General features: G+C 37.8%; 1 protein-coding gene across 1 annotated transcript in view; it reads left to right on the forward strand.

Moving 5' to 3' along the window:
* Positions 1 to 27,171, forward strand: part of LOC132863232 (ephrin type-A receptor 5) — a 50,828-nt gene that overhangs the window by 23,506 nt on the left and 151 nt on the right. The window contains exons 4-17 of the mRNA XM_060895930.1: positions 458 to 613; positions 1,899 to 2,234; positions 11,944 to 12,068; positions 13,027 to 13,186; positions 13,708 to 13,810; positions 16,411 to 16,478; positions 16,847 to 16,972; positions 17,355 to 17,540; positions 17,942 to 18,003; positions 18,785 to 18,994; positions 19,667 to 19,816; positions 22,338 to 22,531; positions 23,342 to 23,497; positions 24,698 to 27,171. The exon at positions 24,698 to 27,171 is cut by the window's right edge and continues 151 nt beyond it. Coding sequence (XP_060751913.1) covers positions 458 to 613; positions 1,899 to 2,234; positions 11,944 to 12,068; positions 13,027 to 13,186; positions 13,708 to 13,810; positions 16,411 to 16,478; positions 16,847 to 16,972; positions 17,355 to 17,540; positions 17,942 to 18,003; positions 18,785 to 18,994; positions 19,667 to 19,816; positions 22,338 to 22,531; positions 23,342 to 23,497; positions 24,698 to 24,803 — 2,138 coding nt within the window. The 3' untranslated portion in view covers positions 24,804 to 27,171. The remainder of the gene's footprint in view (positions 1 to 457; positions 614 to 1,898; positions 2,235 to 11,943; positions 12,069 to 13,026; positions 13,187 to 13,707; positions 13,811 to 16,410; positions 16,479 to 16,846; positions 16,973 to 17,354; positions 17,541 to 17,941; positions 18,004 to 18,784; positions 18,995 to 19,666; positions 19,817 to 22,337; positions 22,532 to 23,341; positions 23,498 to 24,697) is intronic.

Below are 27,171 nucleotides of genomic sequence, written 5' to 3' on the forward strand. Positions count from 1 at the left end.
GAGTTTTACGGCTGGATGAGTTCTCTCTAAAGCCTTTTAGACAATCAATTCAGTGTGTGTCATACACTCTTATGCTCTTTAATGTCTCTAATTGACTTATAGTTATAGAAAACCACCTTGAATCAAGGAAATGGATGCACAAATATATGAATTAATTGCTCTGCATCAGATGCACATTAGAAAGGGAGTGAAATTATAAATACATCAAAGGTTTCGTTTGCGCTAGCAACTCTGATGATGTGGGACACAGTATGGTGTATTAATGAGCCGTCTGCATCTTAGCCATCAAAGACCCATTGATATGAGCACCTGCTCTTTTTTTACTGAAGCAGATGAATGTTTGACTTTAACAGCCAATGTTTCTCATCAAACCCAAATAAGTGGTACAAAGGCATTGATCAGTTGCATTCATAATGTAATCATTTCTGCTTTGTGTGTTTGTGTGTTTTATCTGCAGTGTGTAAGCCTGGATTCTACAGATCTGTCCTGCAGACTATGGCATGCAGTAAGTGTCCTCCTCACAGTTTCACCAAAACAGAGGGCTCCACTTCCTGTCAGTGTGAGCACAGCTTCTACAGAAAGGACACGGACCCAACCAACATGGCCTGCACAAGTAAATAATCCCAATGCCTTTTTCTATTCCAGACCTTAAATAAGAAATACAAGAACACAGCTATGTATGACGGGCATATCGTGAATATTATTATTCTAGTATCATTAACATTACAACACTCTATTATAGCCCGTGATCATATTTTATTATCAGTATTTTTTATATATTTAATATTTTACAAAAACATTATCGTTATAGCAGCATTTAAAACCTATAGTCCATGTAAAGAACAGTGTCATTAGGTATTTGATACTTTTAGCTGTTTGATCCATTAAATGACACATGGGAAAAGATTCAATCATCAAGTTATATAGTTACATGAAAATGAGAGTACAGGGTGACCTTCGCTGAGTACATCTGATTACAGCACTGATGAATTCTCAGTTCTAGTTCACTTGGTGTTGTTTAAGTTTCTGTAGCGGCAGCTCTGGAAGTACAACCGACTGCATGGTTTATATTTATCTATATACTCAGGCGTGTTAGCGTTCCTATAGTGACATCTTAATCTCAGGGACTTTTATAATACATTCTATACATATTCGAGTCTAAGAATAACAAGTAACAATAAAAGTTTCTCAGTTTTAATTTTTGTTTTAATAACTTTTATCATTACAAACTGAGTGAGGAAACAACTGTTTATAGCTAACTCACGTGACGACAGGAACATATTTGTTATTGTGACATTCTGCAATTTCATATTAATAAATCTAACTATAAACAGATAAAATTACTTTCAGTTCTTAAATAAAGAAAGAAAAGAATGGTAGAAAAATGCAGGATTAATCTATATAAGACAAAATATTATATAGAATCATTACTTTTCTAATATTCAGAATATTGTAGTTATACTACATTACAGTTTGTATATCTGTGACGTGCAATAATCAGAAATGCCTGAATATTTTGAAAGTCTATGAAGTTTAGTTAGATTTCTTTATCCTATTTACAAAACTACTTTGCACCTTTTGTAGTTTACATAATAAAGAAAGTCTATAGTAAACAGTAAAACAAACATTCACAGTAAACATACTGTACATTTTAGAGTTTGGCAGCATCTATAGCATGTATTCACTTATCAACTCCCAGGACATGCAGGTTCAAATTAATTTATATATTAATTTCAGATGAAAAGCTGATAATATTTCAAAGGTTGTATATTTCAAAGGATAAACTGAAAGCCACATGTATGACATTGAAAAAATGAACTGATTTAATGCATAGGTTCAATAGCTCTGTCATACAGTATGAATGTGCTTATAATAGTTTCACTCTCCATTTTCCCCAGAGCCCCCTTCAGCCCCACGCAGCGCCATTTCAAATGTAAACGAGACAAGTGTGTTGCTGGAGTGGAGCGCCCCGGAGGAGACGGGTGGCAGGAAGGACGTGACCTACAGCGTGGTCTGCAGGAAGATGAGTGCCGAGTCAAGGCAGCACGAGCCGTGTGGCAGTCATGTGCGTTACCTTCCTCAGCGCACCGGCCTGAGCAACACGTCAGTCATGGTCCTTGACCTGCTCGCCCACACAAACTACACGTTTGAGGTGGAGGCTGTGAATGGTGTTTCAGGGCTCGCCAAACCACTGCGCCATTACGTGTCTCTAAACGTCACAACCAACCAAGCTGGTGAGTAAACTAGCCAAGTTTGGTGTATGTGTGCTTAGAGTGGAAAAGACACTGTTTGAACAGATCTTACATAAGTTATATTCAGGCTGCTATCTTCAAAACTTTGTACTGTATGCACGGTTTCAAGCATATTTCAGCTGGCTCGCACTCAACCCGTACAATGAGACATTACATACAGTGAGTACGTAGAGTGTCAGGATTTGAGACCCCATACATCACAAAATCATACGGTGAAGACCATTTAGCAGTTAAAAAGCATTGTAAATAGTTTTACTAACAGGACGGTTGGCCTTTAGATCCTCCATGCTGTATAGTAAGATTCAGTCTCATGTACTTAAAAGAGTCAGCATTGTAATCAAATGCTGTTTAAAATCATGGTTGGTTGCTGACCAAAAGATTTTTTTGCAAAAAAGTATTACATGGAAGCTTAGCAAGATTGCAGGGAATAAATGGATAGACAAAGTGTATAATTTCTGGACATCAGAGAGTCAGTGTGACTGTTGATAACTGTTATTACAACAGCGTTTATTACAGTGGTGCCATTTAAGTGGCTTAAGTATATAAGAGGATATACCAATCCAACATGGTAATTAACCAAGCGTTGCAGAAATTTTGTGGTGGACTTTACCAGGAAAAAAAAGACAGTTTTCTACGACCACAGAATTTATCCCCTGGTCTACATGATAAATTCCAGTTGTCTGTTTTTTTCTCTCCACCAAGAGATTTGTCTGAGATATATATTTATAACACAGAGCCCAAAACACCAACTAACATTTTTTTAGTGATGTCCCAATCCTACTTTTTATATTCAACATAATAATAATAAACATAAAAACATAAAGCAACATAAAACACACTTATATTACTCCATTGCCTTCATAGCGCTCAGTACCAATGTTTAAACACTCCCATCAGATGAAAATAAAGATGCTAGCCAAACTCAAATAACGACTTTAGCCACAAAAACTCATGGCTACATAAGTACTCACTATGTTATAAAGTGTGTGTTAATGCACATAATTACTGACATTTGACAATAAATGACATTTAAATAAACTGTGCAATGTGGACTGGCTAATAGATTTGTGATTTGTCCACCTTTATCCCTTGTATGTTGTTTGGGTCTGTGGGACCCATATTCATAAACATCAATAGTTTTGAAAAACTTTGCTTTCTTGTAAATTTGTTGATTTTTTCCCACTCATAACTTGATTAAATTTGATTTTCTTTTTTTATTACATTTTATTAAAAAACAACAAAAAACGAGTAGCACTTTAATTAAAAAATGTGATGTAATAAAGGTAAAGGGCGAATATTAACCATATATGCTGTTTATATTGCTTGTAATTGGGATGAAGTAAACATCTGTAGAGTATTTTAACATAAAATTTTTGATTGTGTTGAAATAAAAACCTAAAAATGGGTCCACCAGACCCACGAACACTGGCTGAGTAACAAAAATACGAACAACATACAAGGGTTAAAAAGATATGCTATGGTCCGCTACCTATCCTGTATTTCTCATGTCAGAGTGTGTGCCACTGATATTTTGTTTAGGTAATGAAGGCTGTACTCTGTAAGCTGCTTTATCTGAACCAGGGTCATCACATGGTGGCAGAGAAGAAGGAGCCTGTTGCACAGCTGTAGTCTGAGCATGTGAAGCGGCTCAGCCACAATAAGACAGACTTGAAATAAGGGATTTCACATAGTCTGTGAGGAGACTGATGTGGAATACTGAGCACCCGCTTGCCTTGTGCAGCGGCGCTCAGGATAATCTGTATGGGTCGATGTATCAAGTGGCAGTCATGTTTCATGTGAACTGGCTGGCTCTAGGCTAAGCACCATGTTTGGTAGGGTGTTGTTAGAACCTTTGTTGTGTGAAACGTGTAAAGCACTGAGATATTGGGATTCACTGTGCTGTGCCCTATTACAGGAAATGTAAAAACTGTTTGCTTTACCTAGTGTGGCCCTTTATCCTAGTCTGTCCGTTTTTTAATAAAATCTATTACATTGTCAATATTTCTCATGTTGTTACAAGCTGAGAAAGAGAGAGATAAAGCTGTGCACTGAGCCAAAATCTAACTAGTGCAGCAGTGTGGAGCAAAGCTCAGACAAAAAATAGATAGTTTTTTTTTTTCCATTTAGTTCTGGGCAGCAATTGCATGTTCTTCTGAGCATTTAATAGATCGATTAAGTTTGTAACATGCAAGGAGCAAGGTGTTTACTAGGCTTGTGTGATATAAAGATTTAATCGTCTCTCCACACTGCCATGAGTTTCAGTGATGATTACTCTGATTATATTATATTTTATTACTAGACCTGGCAACCTTTATGCATTTTTGCATAGAAGGTCAAAATCAAATACTCTCATGTGAGTTATCACCCATAAAACGATATAAAATAGGGTTATTTACGCACTTATAAAGCAGGACTCTTACACCTTGTCTGTCTGTCATGGTAAACAGAGGATATTTTAGGTAATTAAAGTGAAATAAACTCCATCAATATTGAATATAATGTTCCACCTAGTTAATATCTACAGTGGGGACAAAAGTTCAAATTTAAAATATTTTATTCATTCAAATTTGGATTTGGTTTTAGACTTTAGAAAGTAAATGTTCAATGTTTTGAATGTTTGATTTTCAGCATTCTGCACATTTTCTTGGTTGCTATTAAAAAGTAAGGAGTTTTGTGATATTGACAAGGTTAACTGCTTTGTACAAAAGGTCAGATTTTCCACACGCATAACCTCTTCTTCTATTCAAGCATGTGTACAGATGATACTCTGATGCATATGATTTAAAATGGATCTTTTTTTTTTGCACAAACTTGTTGAGTCTGTGCTAATAATATATTAATTATATCAGTAATATACTTTTTTTTTTAAACTGTTTTAAATTAGAAAAGAATTTAAAATAAAATTATTTTCCCTAGTGCGTTCAGATTTTTGGAGCCCATTGTATGTAACCTTATTAATTATTTATTTTCTGATACCACTGAAATATTGTGTTTGGAAGGGACTAGAAATTAAATATGGCTACAAGGATAGTGTCAAAATAAAACACTTTACAGTTAATGGTAACAGTGCTGATAATTAGAAAAAGGTTAAATATTGTACATTAAACAGTAAAAATGATGAGATCCTCACTTTCATGTCTTTTCATCAGTTCTGGACAATAAAATTGTTTAGCACAACTTTTTGTCTTGAAAAGTTGATATTGCGTACAATAGTGTTTACAAAAATGGAGTCTTCAATACACATCCCCTAAGACAAGGAAGGTTAGGAGGAGCCAAAATGGAGTGCGGAATTCAGGGTAGGAATTGCACACAGAAATGGTGAGAACCACTGGAGTAAGGAACTTGATCAAAATGCTTTTTAAGTTGTACTTTGAAAAAGAACTAATTGTAAACCTGTGATAATGTAACATGTAACTCTATTAGATTCATATCAAAGCGAACACCGCCCGTTCTTTAGCAACCGAGGCTCCTCCAAGATTATTAAAACGTTCCACAGTGTGGTGGTGACTATGTCGTGCTCCATGCTTTTACTCTCGTTTCCACTCCAGGAGCAGGTGGCACAGGTGCTGCCGGAGCCAAACCATTTATTTCTCCTTCCCTTCTGTGTAATCCATTACTGTAAACTCCCAGGCCTTTTGCACAACCCCTGTGAGCTGCTTCCCCAGTCTAATTTAGGGTGAAATATTTAACATAATATTTGCACTTATTTCCCTGCTACTATGTCTCTGTCACCAAACGCACCACCTATGCACTTAAGTAGTACAAAAAAAAACAATATCAAGGTTCTAATTTATTTTACAGGGATGGCACAGCAACGTACGATGCTTTCCACGGCTTCAACATCTGCCTCAGTCATTAAGGTTCTGTGAGATCAACAGCAGGTTTAAGGTCTTTAAAGTACTATTAATGGTGACAAGAAGAACGATTTTGCAACCCAAGATGGCCTGCTTCAAAACAGCTTTAGTTCAAGCAGCGTGTGCGGAATTAACGTCACACTGGCAAAGCCCGCTCCATAAAGAGGAGGAAGAAATCTGTTTTTCACAGTTTCTGCTTTGAGGAAAGCGAGATATTCCTAACTAGGGCAGTTTGTGTAGATTGATCAAATGTTCACTGATTTCAAGTGAACTAGATTTCAAAACAAGCTGAATAGCACGCAGGTGCAAGTGATTAGCGCTTTAGTCTTTCATGTGCCTCTGAAGTGTGCTCGTATTTCCCCAATGAACGTTGACAGCCACATAAGTGGTGGCATTTGCAGAGCTATTCTGTGAGCTTTTAATATTTGCCCATTCACAGCGAGTAATTGACATATCTGCCTGCAAAGACTTGCCACACTCAATATTCATAATTACTCCCAGTGAGTTGGTTTTGGGACGTCGTTGAGAGATTTTGCATTTTGCTCCATTCGTCGCCAGTGCATGGCTATGTGTTATCAGCAGTTGGAGCTTAACAGATGGTGACCCAGTGAGTAATTTTAAAATAAGTCACTTATAAACGCTTCCGCCACACGATAAACTCTCAGGCCATTGTGGAAAAGGCTTAGAGATAAAAAACTTTTTTGTTCAGACACATTCAGTAATAAAATGCACAGTTTTTTCTAATTTAGGTGGCCATATTTATTCCTACCTTACAGTAAATTTAAAAACTCTCCACACTGGAACACATTAAATAGGTCTATACTGAAACATAGCCGACGGGTTTAGTGAGAGTGGTGCTGATTTGTTGATTGGTGCTGTAGTTGTATTATTCCTGTGTCATATTTAAGAGAGATTTTGAAAAAGTGGTGTAGTTAGTGGTCTGTGAGATGATGAGGATGATAGAGTTGAAGGCGGTATTAGGTGATGTGGGTGACCTGGGCCATCGAGATGAGCTCCCACTGGACCCACTATTCTGAATAGGACTAAAGGTTGTAACTAGGGTTGCAAAGGGGCGGAAAGTTTCCGGAAATTTACCGGGAACTTAATCTGGGGAATTTTGGAAATATTCCAAATTGGATACTTTATGGGAATGTACGGGAATTATTTGAAAATATAGGGAAATATATTTAATGTATGTATAATGTATAATGTTAATGTATTTAAACTATATCAAATACAAACATAAATAAACATTTTGTTTGGACATAAGCAGACATTCATGCTAGGTAATATATTCCTTGTTATAGGCAACTGCATTTTTTTAAAATTCCCAGTTAATTCCCATATATTCCCGTTAATTCCCATGGAAAGTTTCCAGCCTTGAAAATTCCTGGAATTTTGCAACCCTAGTTGTAACTCATGTTGGAATTTATCAAAGATGGTCTACTCAATTCCAGGTTCAGTAAGTTTCACCAGCTTAGTGTGGCTTCTCACAGGATCAGCAATAAACTAAGTAGCATGTTATATGTTAGCGTGATAGCTTTTTAAATCTTTAACACTGTCTGTACTGTTTACTGTGTTGTATTTAGCTGGCTAGCTTGTGATGACAAAAAAATGAAAGTGAAGGCACCGATGTTTTCTTCCCACTTTGAAGATTTATTGCATTGTGAGTAAGTGTTAACAAAGTTAAACTGGACTGACGTTTAGATAAAAGAAGGTCAAATCAAAAAAGCTTTAACTTTAATGTTAAATAAAAAAAAAATTTTGGTGCAATTTATTATTTATTTATTCACTCTGTGGTTCTGACTTTGATGGGAAGTTCATTGGAGCATCTAGGTGCCAAAACAGAGAAGAGTCTTGCATACCTACAGTACTTTGTACCCTTTTTAGATAGTAGGACTAGTTGAGAAGTGCTAGAGCATCGGTAGGAGTGTGGTGCAGAGCGGGGAGGGCTAAGAGCTTTGAGGTAAGAGGATGTTGGTCCAATTTTTGCTATATAGTCAAGCATCATTGTTTTAAATCTGATGCATGCAGGTACTGGGAACCAGTGGAGGGAGCACAACAGTTTGGTGATGTGGGAGATCCTATGTTGAATTTATTTCCTTAACCGTTGTTTTAATATGTTCTCTGTCTGATATCCGATATGATATGTTAAGTGCATCTGAAAAACAATAAGCATTTTGGTGGAACCTCTGGTGGAGCCTCATCATGGGGAATTGCAAAATTTTTAAGAAGACCCATGTTCTTCCGGCTGTGCCTGGATTGGCATGGGAACCTGTTGGCAGGAGTCATACCTCAGCGGTAGTTTTGGCCAGCGGGCCGCTCAGCCCTGCCAGAGGTTTCTCAGCAGGAATCTCCCCAGCAATACTTGTTTACAAACACATGGCCTGCTGAGAGTTTCGGTCTGGCACTGAGACCAGGTCAGATTGGAAACAGTGACCTTTCCTGCTCGCACTAAAACTGCACACCCAGCGTGCTAGCTTCAATTAAATTACATGCAAGTGTCTCCCTGAAAGGGCTTGTTTAAACAAAATAATACTGCCTGCCGTCGGTCTTGTGCCACCAAAGAGAAGCAAAGTCTTCTAATGGCGCTTACACGCAGCATGATGCATGTTAGATAATGGTGATTAATCAATGCCGCTGCTAGCATGCAATCGTGTGAACTTTCGTACTGAAAATAGGAATGTTAACACATCTAGGTGTACATCTAAGTGTGGAATCAGCGACATGCCTCGCTGTTTGGCGTTTGCAGCTTCTTTGCTGGCAACGGTGCAGTGTTAACAAATTCACGCATTGCAGAATGGCAACACTTCCCAATCTGAGCTATTAATCAGAGCACCATCACACTTACTCTGCCACACTTTCTCTAGTACGGACGTGTTCCATCTGCTAATGAGAGAGGCTTGGAGATGCTGCCACACTGACTGCACAAAGATTTTGTTTGCACTTGATTTTTTTTTTTGTGTTCACTTTGCACACCAAAAATTTCTGGATCATTTTCAGAACTTTTGAATTATTTATGATGTTTTGATGAATCTGTGGATTATCCATTTATGAACGGCACTATATCAAAAGCACCTAAACAGAACCACATTTCTTTATGAGTAGCACACATTTTAATATATCATTACACAATATTATACATTTGTAAAGATGCTTCGTATAATTTTCCAAATAATTCATTAATATTAAAACGATATCCCCGTTCTGTGGATACACAGCCATTCTTATTTGGTTTGACTCCCAACTCCGACGCAGCTGTTTTCGTTTCCTGTCATTCCTTCGTCAGAAGTATAGATCAAAAATCTCCTGGAAAGCCTTAAAGCTTATTGTGAATCAATAACTCAAAGTCTCCTGCCTGACTGAGAGGCAACCATTTAGCAGGCTGCCAGACTGTTTAAGTAGCCCAGCCACCCTCCACAAAGCAGCTCTTTGCCTGCCAGCCTGCAGATCGGGTTGCCAAGTATTCCGTTTCAGGCTTTTAAGATAGGAATGATTATAGTTTTGTCTGGCTGAAAGGAGGGATACGGTTACTCTTTGTTTTCAAGAGGCGAGAAGACTTTTCTTTGCTTCCCCTATCACTGACCCCTGTTGAGCTCTAAATGCTGCCCCGGTGCAGCCAAGCTACTATATCAGCACCTCTGGGATCATTTGAACATGCTTAAATAATACTTATCTCGCGGCTACAGTCTGACACTTCTGTTTCTGAATACACAGCTGGCTCACATTTCTGTTTTTTTGTGTGTAGATGGGTGGCAGTAGGTTTGTGTATGGAAGGCACACCATGGGATTTTGTTAAGGCTGTAAAAACAGAAAAATGAGAACAGTAAGGACAAAGAATAACTGCAGTTTCTCACTCTGAATTTCTTTGAGCACTTTTACATATGCAGTGTTTATTCAATGTCTATAGAATCGAATCCTGCTGCATTTTCCTTTCTGTGCGGTCGTTTTGAAAGGAGTCCGAGAGTATTACTACGAGATCCTTTTGGGCTGAAAGGCTTGCAGTGAGAAAGTGATTCGACTCTGAATCAACCCAACTGCTGGAAGTGAAACAAAAAGGCCACGGATTTGAGGTGGTAGCGTTTTTGGATATTTGTGAGTGGGTGGGTTGGTGAAAATATATGTAGTCAATATAGTCAGATTTATCTAGAATTTCCTATTACATGCTTACAATAAAGAAAATATATGATTGCTAAATCTTTTTCTAGACATTTTCCTAGCTTGAATTAGTCTTGTTCTAATGGCAGCTAATTTTTCTAATTCTAAACATTTAGTTTAAAAAAAAATTATAATAATCATCTGCCAAATAATATCAAGAAAAGTAAAGCTTGAAATAAATAAAAAGAGACTGAATCTTATATTTCATTTAATGTCTCATACTTGGAAATAGCAGATAATTTTTCTTGCCAACAATTTAATAACTAAACCAAAATGACTGAGCTGTAAGGCTGGAGAAATCTGATGTGTGTTGAACCCTAGTAAGGAGGAAGAGAGCTTTGGTGAGAGCATTTAGCATTTTAATGCTCTTGTTGGCAAACTGATGGACAAAAATCGAAACCGATAATCTTTGGTCAGTTTATGATCAAACTCAAAAGGTTTTAAATGAGTTTTTATATTTAGCTTATCATTTATTAACAGATGGGTTTGTTCTCCATGCTCATATGATTTTTGTACACAATTACAACACACTTAAGTGTTTTCAGTCCTACAAGCTTCTCATTTTTGTTTTTAATTAAATGTAATGTGTTTAATTATGTGCAGATTGAACCCAAACCAAATTAAACGGACTGGTAAGTGTGCAAGCACCTTTTGAATGCAACATGCATATACGTTTCCCGAAATCTGCAGTCGATGCTGTATGTGAAACACAAAAAATCCTAGCAAAATTAAAAGAGTGACTGCATAGGTAAGATAATGCAGGGATAATGCATTGAATTACTTTATAGACAGTTGTATTGGTGGCATGCTCTATAAAACAGTTTCATGCTTGTTAATGTTGACGCAGTGTGTAGACATTAATGGGAAGTTTGTGATTGAAGACAGATTGTAACCGGATGCGGGATTGTTTTAATACGCAGTAAATGGAGTGTGTAAACAGTGTCAGGCCATGTCATCTCCTAAAGCCATTTTCAACACTGAATTCATTTCTCATCAAGCAGCTGAAACAAAAGTGTGTTAAAGTGCCATATCTAATTGTCTTTTTACCGCTCACGTTCTGAATGTTTAACAGCATGTGCTTTACTTTTCTTTGTGAAAACATGAATGAAATACAGGTTTTGCCTCTTGGTTATTTAAGACACAAGATTTAAGACAACAGTTTAAAAACATGCAATACTATTTTATTCAACACTCGTATGTCTGGGATAAAGGATTTTTACAATAAAGATGAGCATAAAGAGGTTTTTCCACATGAAAATGGATATATGAAGTTTATGAAAGTGTGATATTAGTATCTCTCTCTCTCTCTCTCTCTCTCTCTCTCTCTCTCTTTCTATATATTAATATATAAACATACACATACATACATACACTAACTCACTCACCATTCACTTAATTAAGAACACCTGCACATTCATGCACTTATCAGCCAATCATGCAGAAGCGACAGACAGACAGACAGACAGACAGACAGACAGACAGACAGATAGATAGATCAAACTGTGATTACAAACTGTTAATAAGTGTCTGTTTCCCCTTGAACCTCATAAATCTGTATCATGATGTTATTTTCTATGCAGTTACTCAATATTGCATCACACCTTTCCATTGCAACAAGAGGAATTTTTGCCTGGATTGAGAAGTCAACAAAAGCAAAACCCTTATTTTTTTCTGTTTAGCTCCATCTCCCATCAGTGTGGTAAAGAGAGGAAAGACGGCGAAGAACAGCATCGCTGTGTCCTGGCAGGAACCAGACAGACCCAATGGCATCATCCTGGAGTACGAGATCAAGTACTTTGAGAAGGTGATTACTGGAAGACAGTGTACTCCAAGTGAGAAAGAGGGCTAATACAAATAAGCTGTTTATGGTTTGTTTCAGTCTTGGTATGTTGTAATCAATAAGAAATGCATAGCAAAAGATGGATTTAGCTATCTGAGTGGATGAGAAGTTATTTGATTTAGCTGTAAATTCTCAGTTTTAATGGACTTTTAGTGATTAATTCAAGGCTCTATATAAGACATCAGGTTGTAGTGATTTTCAGTAGTGCCATGGATACAGACACAAATGAGTTTTGAACTTGAGCAGAGATTCAACACATAGTTCACACTCCAATCAACTTTTGTATACAGAGAATCACAGTGTATTGACAAAGCTGCTATTTATGATTTCCATATGTTCAGAAAGTTATTACATTACATGCGCATACCAAAAATCTTTGTCAAAAAACATGAGGTTGAGTGAAAGTGTGTTCAGTGCAAAGATAAAAGTGGCAGTAAGGCGAGCGTGGCCTCTTTTTTTGTGACAAAGCTCACAAAAAGGCTGAAATCAGACCTTGAGTTGATGCGTGGCTCAGATTGCTGCTCACATCGTAGCTTTGACCGGCTCCACTGTTAAGGCCATTTAAAGAGACAATTGCGCTTAAAGCGGCTCAGTCTCCTGCATGACCTCAGCACAGTGGTGTGGTCTGGGAAACACTGATATGAGGCACTTTCAAAAGAAAAGTGCCCCTTCCCCTAATGGATAGAGTCGTCACCACATAGCTCTACGCATCCGAGAAACATGAAAGTGATCCCTCAGCATGCACTTACTTACACATTCACAGACACTGCCTCTCATGGGTTCTTTTTTTTTCTTTTCAGAAATCTTCTTTCCTTCTGTATTTATCCCACAACCATTTTATTTTTACACTCTTCCCCTAATGTTCTACATGGCTGGTAACAATCTTCCGCCTTTTTTCTATGTTTTGATTTGTGTCATGAAGGATCAGGAGACCAGTTACACCATAGTCAAGTCAAAGGAGACAGAGATTGTGGTGGATGGCTTGAAGCCGTCCTCCGCATACATCTTTCAGATCAGAGCTCGCACCTCGGCAGGTTATGGAAGCTTCAGTCGACGCTTTGAGTTTGAAACCAGTCCATACTGTAAGTCGCAGCACTAATTCATGCATGTCATGTTATGTCATGTTCAATTGTTAAACATCAGAATAAACAAATAAATTCAATTCATTGATTAGAGAATGCTGTCAGTCCGAACTACTTAAAGTATTTAATGTTGTTAAAAATATGATCAGATGAAAACATGAATTTTAATATTTAAAATGGACCGGCTGCTGATTGTTTTGGCCATGTTACTTCTGGGACACGCTTTAGATGGTTAGGGCTAAATGTAGGGTTTTTGGTGCAAGTTGTCATGCTGACAACATGCATGGCTGTGAGTACTGTATGTGCCCCGCCTCATTTACATTTATATTTCCTGCATGTGGTAGATGCTCTTATCCAGACTGCCTTACAGAAGTGTATATGTGTTTACTTGGGAAACATCTCCTTAAGCTAGTGCAGATTGGTTCTGAAGATCCCAGTGCTGGGAGACTCATGTATCAGTGATGATACATAAATAAATACATTAAAAATATGCATGGCTCACAGCTCTTGCTTCTCTGTAGTGTCCGCCTCCAGAGATCAGGGCCGTGTGCCCGTCATCGCCGTGGCTGTTACATTGGGCATCATCCTGCTGGCATTGATCACCGGCTTTCTTCTCAGTGGCAGGTGAGAAAGTGTTTGATTTTTATTGCTCAGCTTGACAGAGAAATGTCGGTAGGTGTTAAGAAATCTGGGTGGTGTGTTGAAAACTTATCAACACTTTTCATAATGTTTTAATAGAAAATTATTAACATAGTTAGAAGGAAAATGATGCAACAGTGCTATGGTATAAATCCTATGAATATAGTTTTGTATTATACCCTCTGTACCGCTCTTTAAACATTATTACTTAATATTTCACTGTTCTAATAGGCTGGCACAGTAACTTTGCACTGTTACTCATTATGGCCTAAATGTAGTCATTTATGCTGCACAGTAATCATTTATTTTATTTGCATGTCTGCTTCTGTTCATAGATATTTGTGCTGGAAAATACATACGTCCAGGTGTTGGCTTTGTAACAGTAGCTGAGTAGGAAGTGGCAATGTGACAATATCCTGCTTCACACATGCTGGTCCACTTTGCATGTTCATACTAACGTTCATCCGTGTGTCTTAGAACACACTGAGACGTGATCAGAACTGGAAATGAATATTCAAAACCTGTACTGTCTTGGTTATTTCTGTCATAAGAGAGAAGTAGATAATCATAAAAAGGCATAAAAGACGGAAAAGGAATTTAGTTGAATTTGTTATGCCTGAGATGTTTATCAAATGTTTGTCTTATACATATTATGTAACAGAATAAGACAAAGGAATTATCCTCTGGAGGACTTGTCCAGAACTGAGATCTGATTGGAAGGCTGCTTGTCTTTCTCTGGCAATCGTTGTCCTTCTTTTTGGCCTCCGCCCTTGAACTGTGCTGCAGCCGTTAATTCGATGCTGTCAGGTCCTTGGTGAAATTTACGCCAGCCGCTGGGGGAGGACCACAAAACACACACTAGGAGCAGGCAGAATTTCTAACGAGCCTTCACACCACCACACGAGAAGCAGACCTGATTGTTTAAGCAGGTGCCGTGTAACACCTCAAGGACGGTCCATGCTGAAGCAATTATTCCTGAGCTGTATCGTTGTACCATTTTCACCAGGGCCTTGACACTCGACTGACCTTTAATGTCTAAGGTATAGCTTGGAAGCCTACACTGGTGCAGGAAGCTATCAGAGTGGTTAATAGCCTTTTTTGGCCTCATGAATGAACTATATTGCATTTGTGAGACCTTTACAGCAGGTAATGCTGAACATGAGCAGTCTGGGAGGAATCAGTGACACATTCAGCCTGTCAGTGAAATACCGATATCACACTTTGCTGTGTAATTATTGCGGCATGTCTTGTGGAAAAGTAAAACTTTCATTTTCAGGGACTGTCAGCTCTGTTTACATTAGCATGTCTATCAAGTCACCTAGCATCCAAGCATGAGGTATTGCTCAGAGAGGCGGAATCTTTAAAATTGTAATTAGTCAGATCAAACTGTGACATCCATCATAGTTCAAGCGACATGCCAATGTTTCAAATTCTGTTTCTTTAGTTGCTAATTTCAAGCTATTAGCTGGATCTCCACCACCACACAACTATCAACAGAGGAGTGTGAGAGCTAGCCTGTGCTTGCTCTGAGGCATGTAAATCCAGCCACCGCATCCTTTAGAACTGCTGCTCATACGTCAATGCATAGCAGCACAAACTCAGAGGAAGCGCATACAAGAGCTGTCAACCTCACAATTTCCCAACGATAGGACAAATGCTTTTCTCGTGTGGAACAAGGAAAAAAATTTGGAACATGGTGTGCAGAGTGAAAATCATCACTGGTCCAATCAGACATGGTGGTTATGTTTTGGTTTTTTTAAATGAGGGTAAAGCTTAAGTGTACTACTCAGCTAATCACCAGCCATACTCAGCTCACTCGTCTCTGTGCTCCTACCTGGGGTCCGAGGTGGATAAATCATGGAGGATTACAGAATACTCCGTAAAGCACCCATCATAGACCAACCACTACATGAAGCTTTCCAGCTCAAGAACAGGAAATAAAAGCTGCGTTGGCTTTGAAATAGGAAAAAAGAGGTGGTAAAGCACTGTTACCTGAAGAGATTTGTTGTGCCGTTGAACTTAAAATGATAACCGAGCTGAATATATGGGTTACTGTTTTAATCCTTTGTTTTTCTCTAAAATAATCTGCTATTTTGTGCAATAGAAAAAGACATATTAAAGAATGGATGAGAACAGAAATATTACTATTGTTTTATAACCAATATGCAGAGAAATATGGACATTTCTTTTACATTTTTAAGATTATTGTATAAAGAGTGATGAATTGACAGTAAAGTGACTAAGAGGCAGCTAATAGCAGTGCAGTGGTCTGCTGTACTCAGTATGAGCTGTCACTGTGGCATAACGCTACAACAATGCTGTGTGCCGTACACATGCCCAACTGTTGTGACAGGATGTTTACTTGCTGAAGCCTCCTGAACACACACACACTTGTACTGTGCCTCACTTAGAGAAAAACCTGGCAGGGTTTGTGTATTTGTGAGTGTGTGTGTGTGTGTGTGTGTGAGAGAGAGAGAGAGAGAGAGAGAGAGAGAGAGAGAAAGTGATAAGATTTTATAAGCAGGGCATGTCTCTGTGTCTATTTGACCATTATTCTCAGCTGTGAATGTCATTCCCTTTGTCAGGCGCTGTGGCTACAGTAAAGCAAAGCAGGATCCCGATGAGGAAAAGATGCATTTCCACAATGGCCACAGTAAGTCATGACAGAAAAGCACCAATCAGTGGTGCAAAGCGACTACATGACAGCTCTTCTTGAACAAATCTTTTTATTCTTTTGCTTATTTGTCAGTATGATAGCATTTTAACGTAAGAGTTGTCTTGAATGGAGCAAAAAATACAAATCTTTCAAGACATAGTATGTTTAGCCTCTGTATCAAGTGATAACATTAATTCCAATTTGAGATGTTGTGTTATATCCAGCTTTAGAAGAACTCTATTCACTCATGCTGTCTTACCTACAGTAACCCCTGGTCAGAAAAGGCTATAAAGTGATGCGCATATCTTACATTTGTCTTTTTATTCATTTGCTTTTTTTTCCTCTCCGTTTCACTTTCCTCTTAGTCAAATTCCCTGGAGTGCGTACATATATCGATCCTCACACCTACGAAGATCCCAACCAAGCTGTCCATGAGTTTGCTAAGGAGATTGATGTCTCTTGCATTACAATAGAGCGTGTGATAGGAGCCGGTGAGTCAGAAAACACAGCAAAGCTCTAAAAGGTTTCAAATTAAACTGCAGATTGAGTGACTGGAAAATGGAAGGCTGCTCTGAGATTTGATAACATTTTTGTATAATACAAACAGAATGATGCTTTTGCTTTATTGTACCATAAAGACAAGCATATACATAAACTTGAAATAGAGCTCAAGGCAAAACTTGCAATAGAAATATTCTGTGCGTGACTCAGTGATGTAGACACGTGAAGAAGAAAATGGTTTGTGCTGATAGAATTGGCTGTATATCTTACGCAATCTGTGTCAACGAGTAAATGCATTAAACTTGATAAGGCACCTTCATCTGACCCTCTTTGTCTCGGTGTCATCGATGTTAACTGAGTACCGTTTGGCAGGTGAGTTTGGAGAGGTGTGTAGTGGGCCACTGAGACTACCAGGAAAAAGAGAGATTGTGGTGGCTATAAAAACACTGAAAGCAGGGTACACCGAGAAGCAGAGACGAGACTTCCTGGCTGAGGCCAGCATCATGGGCCAGTTTGATCACCCTAACATCATCCACCTGGAGGGTGTGGTCACTAAAAGTAAGAGTATTTGCATATATTTCTACAAATGCTAGAATGTTATAAAGATTATTAAAGCGGCCTCTATATCTGAGTTCTTAAAATATAGTTTTTTAATCTATTTATGTACTACTTGAAAATTGTATTTAACTTCCATTGATTTACTGCCCTTAGACATTTAAACAGATTGTACTTGCATTTTTTGACCTTCTTAGAATAATTGGTTCTTTTATAAAGCACTTGTTAAAATTATTGCACTACAAATGTCATAGATAAAGCCTAGGTTGAAAATCCTTCAGTATTTATTCAATGCAATTTTGTTTTATTAAATGTTTTTTTTTTTTTTTTGCATACAATATGCTAATTTTTTTGAGTTTTTTTTTTAAGTATTTTTTAAACTTTATTGTCTCTACTCCCTTAAGGTAAGCCAGTGATGATAATTACAGAGTACATGGAGAACGGATCTCTTGACAGCTTTTTAAAGGTGTGTTGTTTTTTTTCCTTTCACTTTAAATGCTTTTTATAATGAGGCAACATTTTAGGCCTGGGGTTATGTAGCCACCGCTTCTTGGTAAACTGATTTTGTCCCCAACACTTTTTAGGCCATTAAAAAACTTTTGCCTTAACAGTTTATGGCAAAACTGATGCACCGCGTTCAATTTATCGTGGTAGCATCTGTAATAATGTCTCTTAATAAATTAAAGTGCCATGAGCAAGTTTATAGCAAGTTTGTAGCAGGTGTTTATATGTATAAACATATGGAGTTATGAACATGAACTCATATAAACTCATAAATATGAATTATTTATGTATGACACATTGCAATATGATCACTTGCAATTTGTTTCGTAAATATATTTATAGAAAACTCTAATCATGATTGTGGCATGCGTGAATATAAAGGTTGTAGCAGCTGTAGCTGTCATTACAAAGGGCAGTTCAATGAGCCTGTAAGAGTAATCGTTTGTAGTGTGATCAGTATGATAAAGTGTAGATGATGTAAACCCAACTCATTTTTAAAGACTTGTAAAGCAAGCGTCATTTGTTGATTTTCTTTAAGTGTTTGAACCAATGTATTGCACCAAGTCCAAGAGAGCATCCATGTGAACAAAAGACATCAATTCAGTGAGACAAGTGAAAATGCATCAGAAACACATTCAGTACTAATTGGCCTGGTGTCTCTGATCATGCATTGTTTTTTTTTGTTGTTTTTTTTTTTGTCTCTCCTTCTTACATGTCAAATTACTTCATGTCTCACTCTGCAGAAGAATGACGGACAGTTCACAGTGATCCAGCTGGTTGGCATGCTGCGTGGCATTGCCTCGGGCATGCGCTACCTCTCCGACATGGGCTATGTGCACCGCGACCTGGCGGCCCGCAACATCTTGGTCAACAGCAACCTGGTGTGTAAGGTGTCCGACTTCGGCCTGTCTAGAGTGCTAGAAGACGACCCGGAGGCGGCCTACACCACCCGCGTACGTGCTGACTTGCGCTATCTCGCTAACTGGCTGACCTCTCTGCCATTAACCAGCACTCCACATCCATTTATGTCAGCAGAACAGCCTTTAGCAGACTCCTGCTCAATACGGCCCACTTTTTCTCAGTCAGTCTGAAGTGTGTATTGAACTAAAGCTCACCATTTTTCTGGCAGCATTACAACAAATAGTAGGAGGGCATTATACTATTAGGTGAATGTTGGTCTTTTCTGTGACTGTGCTGAGTGCAGCTCAGGTCTACAGCTGAGCTTTAAGCTCCAGTCTGAATTTGTCATTAATAAACACAGAACTGAATGATGCTGGCTTTGAAAGAGAGATAATTAGTAGCTCAGTGACAGCGGCTGTAATTCCGCTGATTATTATTTCCCTTTTCCACCTTGGCATGTCACAGTAGTGTGTGTCTGTGTCTGTGTGTGTGTGTGTGTGTTTGCTTGTATGCAAGCAGACTAAGGAGCAGCAAATTGAGATGTACTTCACTAATAGGTTCTGAGAGCTTCAGAATGGCAGACGTCCATGTGCCACATTCTTCCTATTACCATATTTACCCACTTGACACTCATTTTCCCAGCTGTGAATAGAAAGTGAGAAGTGTTCATAAAGATGTTTTGACAAGGAATGTTCCTGATGAGCGTTGCTCTGTTTGGCATCTAGGGAGGGAAGATTCCTATTAGATGGACAGCACCAGAGGCTATCTCTTACAGGAAGTTCACCTCAGCCAGCGATGTCTGGAGCTATGGAATCGTCATGTGGGAGGTGATGTCATACGGTGAAAGACCCTACTGGGAGATGAGCAATCAAGATGTAAGTTTGTTACCTAGGAGCAGATCTCTAACTCTGTCACAGTAGCCACAGTTTATCCATTTAAATACCTAAATACATTTTACAACACAATCTATTCAGTGAAACTGTTTCCAGTACGTAAACATAAATAATGAATTGATGATACACTTCCACTAAAAGGACAGATAGCAAACATCACTTCTATAAACATATTGGGTCTTACTCTATACTATAAAGATATTCTTCTTGTTGTATAATCTGTAATTTATTTCTTTTTTTTTTAATCTTGACATATGCTCTGAATACTTTTCATACACTGTGTGTGTGTTCCTCAACATTTCCACAATAACAGACACATGCAAATTGATTGCTTACCAATTATCCAAATAATTTGTGGTCAACACAGGCAAGTTAATTGATGTATGTCGGTTAAAAACATACCAAACCTGCTTCTGTTTACAAGCATGCAGGTCATTTTTTGCATAAGATAAATTCTGTTCCAAGTCTTGGGTGAGAACTGTCTACCAATTATTCATCCACCATGACGATATCGTAATTGTTTTCCTGAGCCATGAATAGCATTTACACGTGGTCTGCAACTGCGAGGCTGAAAAACGGGGTCCTGTGCGCAAAGCAGTCAAATGGTGTGCTTAGCTCATATTATCGAGCATGGCTAGTGGGGATGGGAGTTGCATCGACAGCAGTGAAAAGTAGTTAAAGGGGGTGTGATATTCAATAGTTGAACACCCAGTGGGCAAGTCAAAGGCTGCCAGTCTGTGAACAGTAGATTCAGGGATGCAGGGGATTGCTGGAAATGTAGTCAGAATCAGGCTGGAGTTCTGACTGCAGTGAACTCTGTGAACTTTGCTTGAGGTGTGAGAGTTTTTAAAATCTGTTGGAAGTAAAGATCCATTTTTAATGCTTCTGCAAAAACAGTATGAAGTGGCATAAAACATGGTTGAGTAACAGAGTAGTCGATGGGGGACAGTTTTTAATTAGTCTACTAATTAATTCTTTTTTTTTTTTTATTAGACATATAATTGAAGGCTGCAATGTGCTGCACCAGCTCAGTTTCCTTTGTTGTCTGATATGAATGTTCATGTCATGTTAGAAGTATAATGTCTGTGTGTGTGTATATGTGAGCAGCATTAAAACGGAGGACACATTGCAGAAGTTTTCAGAGAAGGTCCCTAAAGGAGGTGCAATTTGAAGTCATGTTGTTGTCAAGCAGAACTGACCTTTTTTCTCCCCTTCTAGCCTGCCAGTGACAGCTTCATTCGCTCCTCAGATCCTCTTCTCCTCTCCATCATTAATCTGTTTCACACGCTTGGGAAAGAGAAAGTTATTTGATGTTTTATTTAAGGCCTTCATGAGAGCTGCCTCAGATCTCTCTCGCTCTGCTATACTCAAACTCACTCTCTCTTGCTCCCACCCTGTCTCGTCTTCTTTCCCTATGCTTCTCTCTGTCTATCTCACACTTGCTCTTGCTCTCTCCGTTCTCTTCTTCTGCTAGATGTTGCTGGGGGGATTGGTTTCTGAGCTGCTGTTGTTTTGGCTTTCTCTTTTTGCCAGTACATTGAGGGAATTTTGTTGGAGGCTAGGAGAGAGATGAGAGGTTGGCATCTTGCCCAGTGCAGTAGTCAGATCTTAGCTGCTTGAAGGCTTGTGAACCTTAAATAAACATAGAACATGTCAGCAGACCTCTCTGTCTAGCTGTGCGTAATCAATATAAGGGATTTGTTTTGTGCGTTAGAGCGATAATCTTTGTAGAGAAAAACGTAATCACTTAACCATTCAACTGCCACTTTTACTCTTGTGTCGAAATTAAATAGATTTACTTATAGGTACAATCTGAAAGTCCACACTGCAATATCTATAATATATTGTATATTTACAATAACTCAAATCAAATGACCAAAAAGAGATTATCTGAGTCATGGTGACAATCCTTTAACAGCAATTCCCTAATAGCTCTGTGTTTTATGAGCAGTACATTTGTATGACTACATCATATACCAACTCAGTCGTCAAATGTAATCACATCCCAACATCTTCCAGTCATGAAAGATGTCAGAGTACACCTTGACAGGTGGCCAGTCTGGGAAGAGAAAGAGAAAGAACATAATACATTTGAAAACAAATGGGAAGGGACTCGTCTGATTTATTCTCATTGTGGAATTTGTATCTGCATTTGTGAACTTAACCAGTTAATGTTAGCAGTGATAGATAACTAAATGTGTTTGCTGTGTTTCTCTCTGATTAGAAACTCTAATATAGAAACCTATATCCTACTAAGTATGTGCATTTTATTCAAGTCTGACGGATAAAAAGAACTCTATTGTTGAAAGTAACTTGTTTTCTTCATTTAGCTATTCTTATAGTACAGCTGTAATATCCTGAACTCATGAGATTATCATGTGGGGAATACTTTGTCTACATCCCAAAATAGCACACTACTAGAGTAAATAGACTAGAATAAAAACACATTAGTGCAGCCTTAGTGATGTGCATGGCGTGTAACATATTTTTCTGTAAATATCAGGTTATAAAGGCCGTAGAGGAGAGCTACAGGTTGCCGGGCCCTATGGACTGTCCCACAGCTCTCTACCAGCTCATGATGGACTGCTGGCAGAAGGACAGGAACAGCCGGCCCAAGTTTGATGAGATAGTGAGCCTCCTGGATAAGCTCATACGCAACCCAAGTAGCCTGAAAAGCCTTGTCAATCCCTCTAACAGGTACCAGAACAACACCTTGCTTGAAATACACTGCATTCATTCACTCCCCATTTCATGCATTTTGTATTCTCTCTTGTTTTTTGTTTTTTTTTTTTTAAAAAAAGTTTATTCTCTCAGTTTGCTTCTCATCTCAGTTTCTCTGCCTGTGTGTCTCTTATCCCTGTTTTGTTTGTTGTATAAGCACAGGCCCAGCTCTCTTTAAAGTGAATGCTAATTATGGCATTTTGTCATCTGTATCTGTGAGCACAAAAACCGTGTCATGTCTGCAAAATGCTGATAATGCAGCGTTAACAGCTTTTGTTACATGGCTGACACAGAAAATCAAGATTTAATGACACTTGAAACAAATAAGCACTGGTACTTCATGATTTAATGCAGAGTTAAGTGGAAGTGACAGCGTACAAATGACTTCCAATTATGGTGATTACATGGTATCAAATATATTTTCTGCATTGCGAATCGCTCTGTACTCTTTTTTAACATGCTGGAATCTATTTCCTGTAATTGTCTTATGAAATTATGTTACATTTAATAAGACTGATTTTGAGTGAAGGAGCTTCATCATGGTAATAGATGGACTTATTTTAGCAAAAAATATGTTCTGAAAGAATAATTAAATGAAACTTCCCTACAATACATAATACTTTACAACAATTTATATTATTTTCATAATTCAGGCTATCCGTGCATGCACAAGAAAAATCCACTTAGGGTTTTGTTCATCTTTTTTTTCTGTACGGTCTTCATATAGCATGCTAATGTTAGATTTATGCATCCATTTGTTTAACAGTCCATTTGTCTTTCCCACAGGGTGTCCAATTCATTAGTGGAGCATGGCAGTGCAGAGCTTTGTGCGTTCAGCTCTGTTGGGGAATGGTTAGATGCCATAAAAATGGGTCGATACACCGAGCTTTTCATGGAAAGTGGATACACTTCACTGGACATAGTCACTCAGATGACCTTAGAGTAAGTTCCCTCTTGTTGTCATTTCCTGCCAGTGGTGTTGTGGGCGTTATCTGTTGTGCAGTAACGGACAAAATAAAAAGAACGGAAAATTGTTTAATTATGGCGGGATTTAATTTGGTCACTTAATTGTAAAATTTCATATCTACACTCAGAGTCAGATATTTTGTAAAACATGACAAGTGACTTTTCATCACTGTCATTATTTATTTAATTCCATCAAGACCACTGTAAAAAAAATGACTGACATGTTAAAGCAATTAAATGAAGATCAGATCCTAATGTAATCTAAGTGAATGGTTTACTAAAGGCAGGCGTACTTGACTTTATGGTAAAACCTTTAAGCCTATAGATAAGAGACTCATAGACAGTTTATTATTAACTGTAAAACAGATGTATGGCGTGCAAGAAGTGCTTAATTACAACGATAAAGAATATTTTTCATTTAATATTTAACATTTATCGATTAAATTCCCATTTTTAATTCAAACGTTAATCAGGTGATTTAAATACAAAGGCTAAACCATAGTTTAAATATATCCTTTATATCCTGAATTTGTGTTCATACTATAGTTATTTGTCGTAATTTAAAACATTTATTCCTGAGAAGGTTCTGACAATAGTGCCAGTTTCAACAATTATATTAATAGCTTGTTTTATTCTATTCTTTTTTCCATATGTTTACATAGACTCTTATGGCAGATGCTCCACATGAATGAATTTAACATTAAAAATCAGTGGTATGGGGATGTTTTCTGTGAGGATATCTTTACTTTCTTTTTAAAAGGTTTTCTGAAATACATCTTCAGTGTGGAGGAATTTGAAGTTTCTTGTTAACACGAAAAGCTATATTTTTTCTCTTATTCATTTAAAATAGAAAAAAAAGAGAGGCTGGTAATGGAAAACTGCTTTTTTTAGCTGCTTTAATATAAGTGAAAACAGAAACTGACTTCTAACTGTAACTATAAACAGAAAAGTAAATGTATGACATGTCGTTCTTATGTAAGTGCTACAAAAAATATGCATTGCCAAATTGCTGTGGTACAAGACGAAAAAATACTTCTGTTGCAGGAAAATAATCATAATCAGATGAGCCAGTAACTCTGCTGTGTTTCAGGCCACATCACACCTATAACAACACACCCTGTTCCTTACTTAAAAACACTGTGAAGGTGTATAATTATACCGCTGACTGTTTTACAGAGATGTGAGGAGGGTTGGAGTCACTCTGGCTGGACACCAGAAAAAGATCCTCAACAGCATCCAGGAGATGCGAGTCCAGATGACGAATGCCACTATTCCTGTCTGAGGCAGCTCTTTAGAGCTGCCTGACCTACAGTAATAGCCTAGCACTTTTACACCAGGGACACCTATTTATTGAATACGGAACTATTAACCGCTTAAAGGGAAACGACTCGATATTCCTGAGGAACAAAATGAGGATTGGCTCAATAGCTGGACAGAGAGTTGTGTGTGTGTTTATGCACAGCCCGTCAGCCTCCTGGCAGCTTTGACAGGACCGAGCCAGACATGTTGCCAATGAAACATTTGGAAAAGTGTGGCACATTTCCAGGTAGGACCACTGAGCGTCTGGTGGGAGTCTCTGGGCTGAATGTATAGCACTTTTTCAAAACCTCATGCAACAATACTATTACCTCCAGAAATCCACAAAATCTTCAGTCTACCTACCTACCTACGTCGACAGATGTTATTCCACCTGTTCTCTTGGAGGGAAGGTCATGCAGTAAGATTTAATCCATATGAATTGGTGAAGGAAGACGCGGCTGTGTATTACAAAGCAATATTCGATTTCGAGCTTGATACCGATTTCATTTCTTTTTGGATGCGGAAGAAGAAATGGTTGCAAATGGGTGTACAGTTTTCATTTGCACAATATGTGTCTTAATCCAGGTGGAAATACATCGAATAGTATCAGGCTTCAAAAACAAATATTTGGCTCCAGTTACAGTAAAGTTGTATGTGTAAATAGTGTACAGTTAGCTAAAGCAATTCATCCAAGTCCATGTGGGGTTCATATACTTTTAGCTGGAAAACATTAGTAATAAGATGTTGACTTAGACATGAGAAATGTTTATAGTGCTTTTCAGTAACAGCGGGTCATTTTACACTTGATGTGTGAATTTCAAACGTGCTGTTTGATTTTTATTTATTTAATTCTACCCAACCTTTCTTAGCATATCGTTTTAATACAGTCTGTCTGCAGTTCATTGCAAATACAAATATACAGAACAAAAAAAAAAAACAGTACAGTAGCTCTCAGTATATTTATAAAGAAGAGTTATTGAAATCAGTATTCTCCCTGAATGTCAGTACAGCTAAACAGCCCTGCTGTTGGCCGCTCATGATTTTTCCACTTTATGGCCGTTAACAGATCTTCCTAGAGGAAACTGTAGTCAAACCAAAGCATAACATAAGCATCATAGATTAATGAGGTTATGTTTACTGTTAGAAGTGCTTTGTGCTATGAGCACACTGGTCAGTTAAAGAAAGAGGATCATGCAGGTTCAAACAGCTTAATGACAAGTTTAGCTTGTATAATAAACAGTGCTGAGATTCTGCAAGCACACCACCGTTATTTGTTTAAACTTCCATCTAGTTTCTAAGTGCTTCCATTTTTTTCAGCAGTTAGTAGAAACCATTTTCTAGGCTAACTGAATGTGTTGGGTCGGATCCCGTCGGTTAAGACAAAAAGAGTTTGTCAGTTTATAATGTTTCTCCAAAACTAATATGACAGTCAAACCATTCCAGTGCATTATTCAGTGTCTCACAATTAAGAGGCATCATAGAATCACTTGTAAGGGGATTTTTTTTCATATGCTATTACAAGTTATGTGTTATTTATTATTATACATGAAGCTTAACTGTTGAAGTTTTTGAAAAGATTGTTAAGAGGGACGTAAAGGAGAACAAACTAAATATCAGAACACACTATAGACTATTTATACTAATACACTTATGTCTACAAACAACATTTTCTATCGTCAGCACCTTAGACAACCTCCCTGTGCTGCTCATGTTTTTATTTTTAATTTACTCAAAATACAACTAGTTTTATGACAAATAGGGCCAAGGACAAATCGATCAATCTTTCTTTTTTTTGATTGACCTTTAGTTTCTCTATATTTTGACTTATTTTGTTTATTTTTTTCCTATCTAAAGTTTGCATAGTTCTAATTAAAAAAGCACAGTAAAATGATAAACATGCAATTTTAATAGTTTTCCTGAAAACTCTTTTTCTCCATAAGGATAACATAGAAGGCACACTGCAGGGGATTAAGAAGCATGTATACACTATAGGAAATTACCACCTGAAAGATAATCTTAGATTCTAAAGTACAGTAGGAATACACCTACTACTGATATAGTTTTATAACATGATAGGCAAGATATAAAGAACCATGAGAAATGGTTCATACCGTTAACCATCTTCTTGTGAGCATTTTTAATTGCAGGAAAGCCAGACAGATTTCACCATCTGATCACTGATCATGTGACTCAAAGAAAAAAAGGTTTTACAGACCACCACGAGGCACCTTGGGACGTTCCTCATTAACACTGGCATGTAGGAGAGAAAAAAGGCATTTAGACGGGAGAGATATGATAAAACGTGCATGATATTGAGGTGAGGTTTGCTCACACACATTTTCTCAGCATAA

Source organism: Tachysurus vachellii, chromosome 20 (genome assembly GCF_030014155.1).
Source record: "Tachysurus vachellii isolate PV-2020 chromosome 20, HZAU_Pvac_v1, whole genome shotgun sequence".
In the NCBI taxonomy this organism is placed as follows: Eukaryota; Metazoa; Chordata; class Actinopteri; order Siluriformes; family Bagridae; genus Tachysurus; species Tachysurus vachellii.